The 14,480-nt window shown below is 39.9% G+C and overlaps 1 protein-coding gene across 2 annotated transcripts; it reads right to left on the minus strand.

The window, feature by feature from the left end:
• Positions 1–76: 76 nt before the first annotated feature.
• On the minus strand, positions 77–14,426 carry lpar3 (lysophosphatidic acid receptor 3). 2 transcript variants are annotated; one of them, XM_046049261.1, is made up of 3 exons: positions 12,799–14,426; positions 9,652–10,406; positions 77–4,115 (listed from the first exon to the last, which is right to left on the minus strand). In XM_046049261.1, the coding sequence occupies exons 2-3, from the start codon at positions 10,391–10,393 to the stop codon at positions 3,787–3,789; spliced, it is 1,071 nt and encodes a 356-aa protein (XP_045905217.1). In that variant the 5' UTR covers positions 10,394–10,406; positions 12,799–14,426; the 3' UTR covers positions 77–3,786. The 2 variants fall into 2 exon arrangements, with proteins under 2 accessions (XP_045905217.1, XP_045905216.1); XM_046049260.1 differs by lacking the exon at positions 12,799–14,426 and adding an exon at positions 10,652–10,759.
• Positions 14,427–14,480: the final 54 nt, after the last annotated feature.

Consider the following 14,480-nt stretch of genomic DNA (forward strand, 5'->3'; position numbering starts at 1 on the left):
ATGCCCTCTGTACTGGTGGACATTTTCCATCTCTGCCCACATCTGTTTTCCCTGAGATTAAGACCCAACCAAAATACAGCATTTCGAACATCTGTAAAATTTTATTGGCTTTTCAAGAATGCATAATTACAGCACAGCTGTAGAAAAAGGCCTGCAACACCACACAGTTTACAGTTTATGTTTTTGGGAACGCAAAACCAGGGTGGCACGCAGCAGTCACGACAGGTCTACTGAGGACATACAGCACTTACTATAATACAACATGTTCTTAATGGAGACCACATGACTTTAATCAAGTCGAACCTTAACCTGAAACAAAAAACTGAATGTCATTTACACCCTGAGTAGTTTTCTATGAGCAAAATGTACAGTGCTGAACCTTTTTTTTTTCTACTGTCTAATGAGGCTGATTGTGTGTAGGGGAGGACATGATGTTGTAAAAGCAGGTTACTAGAATATGAGGGGAAAATAAGAATTGCTGTGGGTTTGTGGTTGCAAAGAGTTAAAGATTATGAACAATGGGCTTGTATTTCAAGCATGTCGACGAGAGTAAATTAGAGGGGAGATTTCAAATTTCAACAAGATTCAAAGCCTTTTTAGATAAAACAGAGGAACTACAGTATGTAGTATTAAACAGCACACAAATTAATAGATGCACACAATATGCAGTTTATAACCAGTGGTGGAATGTAACTAAGTATATTTTGCACAGATCTCAAGTACTGATACAAATCCTAGGTACTTTTACTTTACAAAGAGTAGAGTATTTCCAATTTACACAGCTTTATAATTCTACTCAACTACAATTCAGAGGCAAATATTGTACTTTTTACTCCACTACAGTTACTTTTCTTTACAGTTGTTATCCTTTCTGTCCAGTGGAAACCATGTATTTCCAAATTTGGTGATTTTGAATTTGATTCTTTTTCTGACAAACTTTAGTCTGTCTTTATGTGTTGAGAAAATTCTCCTACTTCTTAAGATAAACAAACTATTTAAAATTAATTAGCTGGAAAATGCATCGTGACAGAGCTGAAAACAAGGCTGCATTTCATAACATTTTAGAGATACATCGTACTCACAGGACAACGCTGATGATTTTACAGAAGATGATACATTGCTGTAGATTATACTACCCAACAACAAAAAGTAGTTAAAATTAGCACAACTATAAACATTTACAGCAGTAAAATGCAACATATACACTAATGAAGCAGTAATATTATTTAATAGTAACACCAACAGGGACCATTTTCTTTACTTAAAGTACATTTAGCTAATACTTACATACTTTTACTTAAGTAAGGTTTTGAATGAAGAACATCCACTTATAGTAGAGTATTCAGATAGTGGTATTTACTTAAGTAAAAGAATCCACCGCTGTTCATAAAATACATAATGTAAGTTTCACTGTTTCTTTAACCTACAACATTTTACATTTTACCATTTTTCCAGATGTTGATGAAGAGTTTCAGATAGGTGACATTTACAGGAAATTTCAAATAGTGTCAGGTTACTGTTAATCACAGAAAGCTGTACAAAATTAAAATACTGTTGTGTGGACATTTTTACTGATGCAAGTGCTTTGCTGTCTAATTCAGAGGTGTTTCTTGTTCCCCCCACTTAAGAGCCAGTGCTGTTTTTCTCCAGCTTTTTGGCCAATAATGAAACTGACTAAATGGAAACTAAAGGTTACCCACTAATTGGCCTGAACAGAGGAAATCATCCTGAAGTGGCAGCTCTTGAGCAGCAGAAATCTCAAGCGCGGTACTTCATCAACTATTGACTGCAGTAGGCTACAAGTCACGTAATCAAGAGTGTCAGATAATCCTTTCAGGGGGGTTGCTAAGATCTGTCATCAAGGGTATTTAGACTCCCCATTACAAGCTAGTACCAGTTAGTTAAAATCAGGAGACATTCTGACTTATCATAAATCAAAGTATTGGACAGATTAAAACCTGATATTGCTGGAATCACATTCTGGGTACTATAGATTTTTTAAATAAATATATTTGATCCATTTTTGGTAGGCTACTTTGAGAGAATCATATCCAACCTGATATATGTAGCTATAAGGCTTTTGTGAAAATAACCTCTACTGCTAGCAGTTTCTGTATCATATCATCAGGAAAAAAACAACAAAAAAAACAGAGTACATGTAATTATGTTTGACAAAAAAAACATGCAACACCAAAAGCTGTTAATTTTAACAATGTGAGTTAATTCTTATGGTTTTAAAAGTCCAACAGTTTGAAAGTCACACTACACAGGAATGACTATGAATAATCTCAGTTCAATAATGAAACACTCTTCACTGGAGCTGTAAACTTTTCCACTCCCCACTCGCATTCCTACACTCCCAAGATATAAACAGCATTAGACATGTCATGTCCTTTACAGCAAGACTGGCATAAATTCTGGACAGCTGGGTGAAGAAGAGTCATCTGAACACTGTCAGTTATTTAATAATGGGGGGGGGGGGTGTGTGTGTGTGTGTGTGTGTGTGTGTGTGTGTGTGTGTGTGTGTGTGTGTGTGTGTGTGTGTGTGTGTGTGTGTGTGTGTGTGTGTGTGTGTGTGTGTGTGTGTGTGTGTGTGTGTAAGTAACTACCCCCTAGTTACAGTCTATTCAGTCAGATCCTCTTCGGTTCCAGCCAGTACTCAGTGTATACTGAACTCCAGCAGGAATTCAGTGTGTCGCAACATCATTTTACAACCACTGCACTCTTTGTTTCGTCAGAGCAACAGCAGCCATTCAATGAGTTGAAGCAGATTTGTTAAAATGCTACAGGCAGAACAAGTTTGCCTCCATGACATGCTGCAGGTGGGAGTTTATATGTTTGTTTAGGCAAACTGATAAATGATGAAAGACGTGACAAGAAAGGAACGACTCTAGTCTATTCCACACAGGCAAACATTCTTTACAGAAGAAAATGCGGTGTGAACTAACTTAAAATGAAAATAATGGCCAAAACAATCTGGGCATGCTGAGTACGCTAGCTGTCATACAGTTTAAATTACTTCACCTCTTCTTGAGAGCATCTAACAGGAAGTACAAATATAGTACAGCAGTTAACAGTATTTTGCTGGGTGTGTTTAAAAATAAGAAATAATCTTTAAAGTGGTTTCCTACCCAAGCAAACGTACAGTTTTATAGTACCTGACTAAACAAGTCATTTACAATTTCTTACAATACTACAATTTCCATAAACAATTTCTTAGCTAGATCACCCATTACAGTATTGATTCCTAATAAGCTACAGAAGAAGTAAATCTACCCATCAGGTGTACACAAATTTATGTTAGGGACCTTTCGCATGATTTTTTATTTATTTTTTTACCCTTTTTGGAGGTAAAAGTAGAAATGTGCCAATGTGTGTACTTCATACTAGTTTCTGTCTTCAGCCATTGGAGCGCAGTATAAGATCATATAACCCATAGGGAGTGTGATGAGGATGTCAAATACAGTTGAGAACAGCAATATTAATCTCCCATTGCACACAAATGGGAGTTGCGTGTCCAAAAACCGTATAATCCTACAGAAAAACCGAAAAAGCTCATCTTTGCATCCATTTGGAGAATAAGAAGTGCACCAAATTCTCTTTTCTCCATCTCACCACAACCTCAGCTCTGCAGCAGCTGGCCTGCAGTGTCTCTTCATGAAAGTACTTTTAATCTGAGGACAACAACGACCCCCCTGAGACGATGATGCCATTTCTCTTTCAAGTCAACTTCTTATCTTATCTTTGCAAGGTCCTTCCAGTCAGAGCTGGACAGAAGTTCCATTTTCAGGTCTTGAGTATGCCCTGATCGTCATTTTTTGTCTCTTCTGAGGGAGGCTGACTGTTGCCCATGTCCTGACCAGAGCTGAGCGGCCTGGCATTGGCCTTTGTCGACCGCTGCCGTCGCGTGCCGTTGCCAATGCAGCACAGGAGGTTCTTGATAGTTGTCCACATTTCCTCGTCCTTATAGGAGTAGATGCAGGGATTCATGACGGAGTTGAGTACAGCCAGGAGCAGCAGCCAGCGTTTTAATTTCATGACGTTACAACTCGTACAGTTGAGACCGTCCAACAGCAGAACCACCAGGCCAGGAGTCCAGCAGATCACAAAAGCCCCTTCAGGAGAAAATACATCAAATCACACACAGTTATGTTGTGTTAACACATGGATTGTATTTCATATATGGATCCTTTTTGGCAGGGGAGGCACTATGAATAAATGTCACCCTGTAAAAAGGTCAAGTTCCAATTTACAAAAAGGGTATGAGCATAGTTTTTCGTTTTAAAGGGCTGTGTCTTGGCTGGTTGCAGTAACTTTCTGGAGTCTTGTTATTGCCATAAGGTTGCCAGGCAAACAGCAGAGGCTCTGACTGTACCCAGCCAAGAAATAGTCTCCAGAAAACCACAACGTGACAATTTTGCACAAATCAAAGACAAAGACTTTCAAATCAACTTAATTGTCACAGTACAACATATGCAAAATCCATTCTCTGCATTTAACCCATCCTAATTAGGAGCAGTGCAGCACACGGGGACCAACGCCAGACCAGATCTAGGCCAGTACTTTGGTCAAGGGCACCGACTGGAGAAATTAACCTAACCACCTTACTGGTGGGGAAAATCGGAGGACCCGCAGGGAATCCACACAAACACCACAGTATTTGTGGCCGGTGGGATTTTATCTTTAGACGGAGCCAGGTTTGCTGTTCCCACTCTTCATGCTATGCTAAGCTAAGTGACTTCTGGATACACCCACATATTTACTGCACAGATGTGCCGGGGCGGCTGTGGCTCAGGAGGTAGAGCGGGTTGGCTGTTAGTCGGAAGGTTGGCGGTTCAATTCCTGGCTCCCCCTGGTTGCGTGTCAAAGTGTCCTTGGGCAAGATACTGAACCCCGATTTGCCCCCTGGCGGCTATTCCGCCAAAGAATGAGTGTGAATGCTAGTTCTTAGGCTCAGTGTATGAATGTGTGTGACTGGTGAATGCAGATGTAGTGTAAAAGCGCTTTGAGTGGTCAAAAAGACTAGAAAGGCGCTATACAAGTACGGAGCATTTACATTTACAGATGTGAGGTTATCGATCTACTCATCAAAAAAGCCTACACAGGTTCACAGTCCACATTTTGACCACTGGCTAAAGGCATATTGTAAAGAGGAAATCCCCAGTTTACAATAAGTAACAACACAAAATCTCTTTACAAGAAATCCTTATGTGGTTCCAAATTTCAATAAACTCTTGCACACTGCACTCTTACATTGATAGTGAAAATGTAACTGCCAGGTAGAAACACACTTGTCTATAGTGAGCTGTTTAGCATAAGTGCAGCGGTGGGGGAGAGTATATACCTTATGCAAGTTTTAATTAGGGCTGCAACTTATTATGATTTTCATTATCAATGAATCTGTTAATTATGTTTTTGTTTAATGGATTAATCATGTAGTGTATAAAATTTCAGAACATAGCAAATCAGAATTTTCCAGAATCCAAATTGAATCAAATTTGAAAACCCGGAAACTGAGAATGTTTGGAATTTTATACTTGATAAATGACAGTAACTGAAAAGAAGATTAATCGACTATCAGTATTGTTGAATACATTTCTGTTGATTTATTGCTTCAGCATACAGTGACTACACAAACCAAGGAAGGTTAAAATCAAGGGCAGCTGGACTGGTTGAAGATACTTGAAGTTTCGCCTCTTATCCGAGGGGACTGTTAGGGAATCACATCCATTTAACCTGTATGCGGTCGTTATCAAGGTGATTGATACCGCTTGGTTCATTAGTGAGCCTGTCGTTGGCGTCACATAAGGCCAAGTCTGAACGGCTGTCGTTGGCAAATGTGAATATTTGTTCAATCTCCTAAGAAGAGATGAAAGGATGAGGTCTTCATACAGGGAAGAAGTACAAAGCAGAGCTCTGAACTCCTTCAGAGGAACAGCACTGAGTTATTGGTACAGATATGTGGGCCACACAAATTAAAACCCAGGAAGTGCAAGCCTTCACAGAACACATAAATTCTGTGGACAGGAAAATCAAGTTCACACGAGAGGATGTCAGCAACAACAGTTCGGCCCTCTTGGACTGAGCCGTATACATTAAAGAGGGCAGGAGCCAAACTGGAGTGTAGAGGAAACCCACACAGACCAATATTTACTCTTTGACTCTCACCACCCACTGAAGCATAAACTAGGTGTAATCAGAACCCTGCATCGCTGAGCTGACAATATTCCAACAAGTGCCCAAACCCAAGAAAAGGACCACAAACACCTGAAGGGGACACTTGAAGTGTGTGGATACCCAAACTGGAACCTTTGTGAAAACAGCCATAATGTCCAGGAATAACAACAATACAGGGGATAAGGAAAAGAAGAGTAAACGCAACAACATTGTGATTCCATACATGTCAGGAGTATCAGAGAAACTCAGGAGGATTTTCAGCAAACACACATCCCTATGTTTTTTTTAAAACCCAAGAACACGTTAAGACAAACACTGGTCCACCCGAAAGACTAGAGTACGCTGTCCAATGCAGTGAGGAACGCACACACCTGTATATTGGAGAAACCAAACAACCACTACACAAATGCATGGCTTTACACAGAAGGGCCAACACCACTGGTCACGACTGAGCAGTTTGCTTACATTTGAAGGACAATGGACATCACCTCGATACCAACCCCACAGAGGTTAAATGGCTGGGACTCCATACCAGTCAGTCAGAACTGAAGACATTATCAAGTAAGTCTTCAGCCAGTCCTGTTGCCCTTGATTTTAACCCTGGATAACTGCCACCTGGATGACTGAGAATCTTCACAGACCGTGACTACACAATGTTCACAGTTTTCTGAGCTGGCCAACGGATTTACTCCTACAGTCTCCTGAGTCCTGATTGTTCACAAGGGTGTTGAAAAAGCAAATATATAAACTAATCAAAAGCTAAAGCAGAAATGCATTTGTTAGTTTCATGTACTTCCCTTAATGAAGCTAAAGCACAGAAAGTGCTGTGTGCTATTTAAAAAAAAATACGGGTGTCACAGGGCTACTGAAGCAGGCAATTAGCCATCTATTTGAAACATGTTTGGGCACAAAACTGAGCTACCAAGAAATTTCTGGAACTGAAAGGAAGCCACAAGCAGCAACTTGTCTATCGGCAGTGATGTTGACACAATCAGGATCTCTACGGCTTCAATACATCTGCAGAACAAAAACAAGTACTGTTCTATACAGCGCTCTCTCTCTCTTTGTCTGACACACACACACACACACACACACACACACACACACACACAGAGTGTGTCTGGTAGGAGTGTTGATCTCAGTTTTTATGCTCTTCACCGACAGAAAGTCAAAAAGTCTATTGAAAAGTTTCTATTTTTATACTTATTCTTCTTCCATTTGTCTTTTATGGCCCACATGTTCAAAATAAAGTGAGCTGAATTGATATTGTATGAGACCCGGTTTAATGGTTTTCCATTGGCAGTTTTTGACATATTGGAGTTTAAAAGTGGACTTTCTTCCCCTTTAATCTCTGACAAAGAAAAAAAAAAAACAGGGTTTTAGGGACATGTTTCAAGCATCTGTGTTTCTCAGCTGGTATTCATTTGACAATGTTGGTTGGACGTAATGAATGAAAACAAAATCTCAGGCCCCAAAAAAAATGGCTCTCGGCCACTAAACTACAAGAATGATATTTTACCAAACTAGTGCCACGAAGAGAACAATAGAGAAGTAATTCCTGTAGTACTCATATACAGGAATCATATAAATTTGTTCTGTACTTCTGAGGTATTTGATTGCCAGCACAGGCAACCTACAACGACAATGTCCAACGGTATCGCTATCCAACGCTTATGCACGCTCATTCACTTCACTCTATTTATAACAAAGGATACATGGATTATGCGTCTCCGAACTGGTTTGTCTCGTTGAGATTTCCATGTGAGCAGACTGGAACAAAAGTTAACTGTTTTGTTTTTCTGAATCATGTAGATTTTGGCACCACCCAAACCAAGACACTTTTTTTTGCATTTTACCCCAAAGTCTCAACAATCTTAAGAGGAAATTTAACAATGACACTTGGGTAGTAAAACTTCCGCAAGCTCAATCGAACTCTGCAAAGCATGTGAAAGCAATTGAAAAAGTCCTGAAGTTCTTCTTCCTCTTCCTTTCTGTATTTTTTTTTTTTTTGGGATGGTGGGGAGGAGGGGACGTTCATTGAATGCCAGTGTGGTGTGGTGTGTGGACGGTACGCCACACATGCTGAGGAGCAGTGTCCTTGCAGGGAGCAATAATTACACAGCAGTTTGAAATAAAGTGTGTACAGAGGCAGAAAGCTCCTACACTACATACTGTATCAAGCCATCTGGCCGGGCAAGCCGACTGCTCATAGAGACAAAGAACAATGACAAAGAACAATGACGGACTATTATCCTGCAGGGCAACAGAGCAGTTATCACAACAACTATCCCATGCATGTTTTTATCTGGGCGACTTTATGAAGAACTGAGTGCATTCATCTGACCTGATCTGAAACGCATCATCCACACCAGAATCTGGCAACTTACTTTGCACATTGTGTAATTCTTGCGTGAGAATATGCATTCAACACAATGTTGTAATGCTCCAGCAGAAAAAGCTTGTGCAGTGCTATTGTAGTATTGCATTCTTATATTATACTCCTCAAGGGAAATGGCTGGGAGGAGAACAATTTGTAGATGGTGCCTCTATTGCAAAGTATCTTGTTCCAACAGCTAAACAAAGAGAGCCAGACCAGGACATCTGATGGCCTCATGATGAAAATGCATGAGAAGAGAAAGAAACTTTTTGTGCTTTATTACTCTGGGAAATGAACAGAGTAGTGCTGCAACTATTTACATTTACTTTGTCTAGAGACTTACAATTGCTATATGTCAGAGGTCACACGCCTCTGAAGCAACTAAGGATCAAGTGCTCAGGGACACATTGGATGTGTCGCAGTGGGAATCAAACCCTACAAGGCACGTGTCTTATCCGCTGCTCCATCGCCACCCCCACAACTATAAGTAAATTAATCGGTAAGCTTATCACCAGAAAATGCCTCCAACTTCATAATCAATTAGTCATCAATGAATTAACTGTTCAGGGAATTTATAGTGCAAAAACTCCTGAGGCTGCGTTTCTTTTACCTGCTTTATATCCTCTAAACAGAATCTTCAATTAAAGTTTAACATTTTATAGACTGAATGATTCAGTCAGTCAAGCAAATAATTATAAAGACAGAATAAGCGATAATGGGTCAATGAGTGTTTAAGCCACTGGACAGAAAAACTCAAAAGAATCAGACTGTAAAGTAGCAAATAACACACAGTTACAGAGAAAGAAATGAATGATTTCATTTACAACTCCTCCAGATCACAGACAAGCACTTGGCAAGTTTACTGAAAGTGTTTGCTTTATCACACTCAAGGTTTTCCCTCATATCAGGAAAACATTGATTATAATCCAGCGTGTTCAGCAGCAACTCTGCAAACTTCCTGGACTTTGTGACTGGTTTAAACCTTGGCGAAAGAAACACAGCCGTATACCACAATCTGACTAATGTGGGAATGCTCTGACTCACTGCTGTATCATCAATGATGCTGCACAGACCAAAGATTTATGATTAGCACCTACCAAGTACAACCATGACCGTCTTGATGAGCTTGATGGGAGTCCTCTTGCGATTGATGGAGCCGCTGGTGTGTGGCATGAGCATTGACGTCTTCTTCTTGACGTAGGCGTAGATCCTCATGTAGATGGCCACCATCACCAGGAACACCACCAGGTTAGACGCAGACCAGAAGATCACATAGCTCCTGCTGAAAATTGGAGCCAGCTGGGAGCAGTCGCTCAGGTTGCAGATGCAGTTCCAGCCCAGACTCGGCACAGCGCCCATAAAGATGGAGATGGCCCACACCAGTACGATCAGCAGCGTCACCCTCCTCTTCGTCAGGTTGCTGTGGACTTTCCAGTTCATGACTGAGATGTAGCGCTCTAGAGCTATTACCAGCAGGTTAGACAGCGAGGCTGAGAGACTAACATCCAGGAGACCTTGACGGATGAAGTATTCTTTTACTGTAAGTTTCCGTGACACCTCACCTGTGTTAAACATGAGGTACACATACGCTATGCCTGCCAGGAAGTCCGAGGCGGCAAGGTTGGCAAGAAGATAGTAGAAAGGGTAGTGAAACCTCTTATTGGTGATGACAGCAGCTATGACCATGGCATTGGAGACAAGGATGAAACAGCAGAAGAGAGAGCCCACCACCTGCACAAGGATGAGTTGCGCTTTGTCCCATTTATCGTCAGCGCCGCTGTTGTTGTAGAAGAAGAACATGGACTCTTTATAATGACAGCTGTGGTTCTGTTGGGCCATTTTAAAGGCGGATCTGCGAAATGAGAAAGCATCAATCATTTATCAATTGAACAAGAGCTGAAACAATTGGGCGGTTAATTGGTTAGTCTATCTACAGAAAACTTCAAATATTATTTGAAGCTTGATTTAAATATGTTTAGATTTTTCTTCTGTTCATATGCATACATACACACACACACACACACACACACACACAGTACTGCGCATGAATGAATGAACCAACAGATGAAAAATCAAAACATTATCTGGTGTGACTACCCTTTGCCTTCAAACCGCATCAATTCTACACTTGCACAAAGTTTTTGAAGGAACTCAGCAGGTAGGCTGGCCCAAACATCTTGGAGAACTCCCAGCAGTTCTTCTGTGGATACAGGAAACCTGAGTTGCTTCTCCCTCTTCATTTAATCCCAGACAGACTTGCCTTCTGCTGCAGCCAAATATTTCTAATTTCAACTCATCAGTCCAGAGAACCTGCTGCCATTTCTCTGCATCCCAGTTCCTGTGTTTTCATACTTAGTTTAGACCCTTAGCCTTGTTTTCTTGTCGGAGGTATGCCTTTTTGGCCACAAGTCTTCCATGAAGGCCACTTCTGACTAGACTTTTCTGGACAGTAGATGGGTATACCAGAGTCCTGCAGTTTTCTGCCAGTTCTGAGCTGATGGCACTGCTGGACATCTTCCAATTGTGTAGGGAAGCATGCATGATGTGTCTTTCATCTGCTGCAAGTTTCTTTGGCTAACAATTGCATCTACGGTCCTCAATGCTGACTGTTTCTTTGTGCTTCTTCAAAAGAGTTCAGCTGTTCCTTGCTCAGTTGTATTCCTCCTACACAGGTGTCTCATTTTCAGTTAATGATCGTTTTTCAACCAACATATTGAATTGATGATCATTAGCACCTATGGTATAATTGTTTAATCATACACCTGACGATATGCCTACAAAATCCCTGACTTTGTGCAAGTGAATATATAATCACTGATGCTGTTTTGAAGGCAAAGGGTGGCCACACCAAATATTGATTTAGATTCATCTTCTGTTCGTTCACTTTGTATTTTATTAATTGCTAAATATAATCTATTAACATGTCTATTTATGAAAGCATTAGCACCCCCCCACACACTTTTTCTATTGTAGACATTTCAAATCCATGATAATTATAAGAGTGTTGAAAAGTCTAAAGGAAATGCTTTAATATGTGTAACAGTGCATATTGCCAATTTCCTGAGGCCAACAGAGATTTAGTGACTTGCGGTGGTGGAAAGTAAAATGTCCCCCATGACCGATATGCTAATATATCATTAGATTCTTATTACTCACGCATTAATGTAAAATCATTTTTCTGTTGTAGTAGGTGGAGCTCATTTTTAAATATTATAGGACTGCAACTATGATGATTATTTTTATTATGGATTAATCTACACATTACTTTCTCTACTAATTGTTCCAAAACATAGTGAGAAATGCTGTCACAATCACAGAGAGACCAAAGTTTCACTTTCGCAATGCTTGTTTTGCCCAACCAACAGTCCAAAACCTATTAGCCAAAAGTATTAGGCTTAAATATAAATTAACATGACTGAAATAGTAATTAAAAGGGGGAAAGCAGCAAATCCTCACATTTGTGAAGCTGGAACCATGAAATGTTTGTCAGGAAAAAATTAAAATAAAATAGTTGACAATTTTTGATCAGTCATTAATCCTCTCAGCTGTACTTGTTTAAACTTTTGGGTAGTTTAAAATGACAACAAAAACATAATATTTTCTAAGCTTTGTGTGTTTTGTATGCAAATATCTTAATTTGTAAAGGTACTAGTAACTTAAGATGTAACAATCTCATTCTGAAATGTAGAAGAGTACAAGTAAAAAGTTTAAATAAAATAAAGGCACTTCAAATTTGTATGGTAAGGACTTTACTTGAGTTAATGCACTTATTTACATTCCACCACTGGTGACTTGACTCCAAAGTGCACCTGAAGGTGATTTGATTGATTTAAGTTTTCAAGATAGTGACTATAGTAACATTAAAACAATACGCTCAGTGAAGTGACATGAGAAGGGTCCATAGTTTTCTATCTATGGAAACCTCCCTACAAACACTACAGATATGCTGTAAAAGAAGAAGTCCACGTAATGCATTCTAAAGGACAGTTTCCTCCATTAAAAAACCCGAGACGCCTTCCTTTATTATGGAACTAACTTTACAACTAGGCCTACCTGTTCGACCTGGCTGAGTAACAACAGCACAGAAGGGATGAGAAATTCCAACAGAGGCACTGACTAAGAGGAAGACGAACTCGCAGAAAACTAAATATAAAGCCGACAAATATTTTTCCTTACAGAATCCACAGTGTAAACCCAAAAGAAGAACGAAGAGCTACCTAGAACAATCAGCCAGGTGAGTTTACCTGTGGCGAAGGGCTGCCCGTCCGGTGCGTTAGCAGACTACAACTTGCGAAACATTCCGTGCCGAGTTATGATCATGTTTGCTCTCCAGCCTCGCGCCTCCGTATGCAGCTGTGGAGGGGGGGGGAGAGGAGGGACGGGACAGCAGCGAGCTCCAGGACTGAGTGAAGGCAGCAAAGTTGAGCGTCTCCACTTTGAGGCTTCAGGTCGGTGACGTAGAGGGCGAGGTCTTGTAGACAGGGAAGTGAAGAAAAACACAACGACTGTTTCATCTGCTTCATGATGGACTGGATTTGGTTTTGTCTCGAAAGTGACAGTTATGCTGGAAATCCCTTTATTCTCCATTCATAGAACTGCAAAATAACCATTTTGTGCTACACGACCACTCCACTGGCATTTCAGAGGGCACTTGGGCTTTTTACTTCAGTAATTTTACTTTGTGCTGGAATTACTTTACTTTTAATGGTTGTAGGGTCGCTTTACAGATGTCAATGACTTGTTAGCATTGCAATCAAACAGACATTTGCCCTCTAGACTTCCCACCTCATTTCAACGACTGTTCGAGGAAGAAAGAGGTAACATTTTTTAGAAAAGCCCAAAATAATTTCGGTAATAGAACATTTCTTTAATATATTTTTCCAATTTCTTTTTTACCCCATTAATCATCTTATGACCCTTTTAAAAAAAACTTAGTTGAAATTAGCTCCACCTCAACAGTAAAATCCTACTTCGTATTAATAAAAATATATCACAGGGGCCATTTTTCCTGCATGAGTAATTTCAGTACTGCTGATAATAAATGAACGCAGGATTTTTACTCATAATGGAGAATTTTATGTTGTTGTACTGCTGCTTTTACTCCAGTAAAGGATATGGTTCCTGTGTATTGGAGTAGGTCTTCCTCCACTGAGAAAAGTATGGCAATAGTTGTCCCCTATGCCCACTCTGCATGGTGTTTATGTACAGATGTATGACACCAAACCAAACTCCTGTTCTTTAAATACTGCACTCACTCCTATTTACTTTTTGAGACAGCCACTCTGCTGACGTTATTCTATTGTTTTGGAAACCAAGTGATGATTGTCGACTTAAACTAAACACATATAAAATGGAAATCCTTGTCAATATCCTGCTATTTTATTTGCTCTGGTCTTTCTTTTGACTTAAACTTTTCTCTGTCTGAAACCAAATATTACTAATATAAGGGAGATAGCCGCATAGGAAAAATTCTCTATTTAACAACACATTTTCTCATTAATAGGTGTCATAACAAACTGTTCATTTTGTCACATCGATGCTGAAATGAGTCAATTTGGATGACATTAAAATGAAGTGGCCCAGTGGCTATAGATATAACTCCTTGAACTTGATCTGGCATGTTGTTACAGTTTAAGAAAACCATAACAACATGACTTTATGGTTAAAAGCAGAGTTGTCCCACTCCCAAGTGAGAAGTCGTGCTCCAGCCTGTCTGAACATCTAAACTTGCTGCTAGATTTGATGATAAAACTGACTCATATTGCAGTTCGGTCATCAATCAATACTCCTTACTTACTTAATCTCAGCCCAGCTCTGAATGGGTTGTTCTGAGCACAGAAGAGATTTGTTGTACTGTAGAGTCGTTAACATTTTATATCAAGTCTCCACCACAGTGGATACAATATTGACCATGTAAATTAGTCTG

Source organism: Micropterus dolomieu, linkage group LG05 (assembly GCF_021292245.1).
Source record: "Micropterus dolomieu isolate WLL.071019.BEF.003 ecotype Adirondacks linkage group LG05, ASM2129224v1, whole genome shotgun sequence".
In the NCBI taxonomy this organism is placed as follows: domain Eukaryota; kingdom Metazoa; phylum Chordata; class Actinopteri; order Centrarchiformes; family Centrarchidae; genus Micropterus; species Micropterus dolomieu.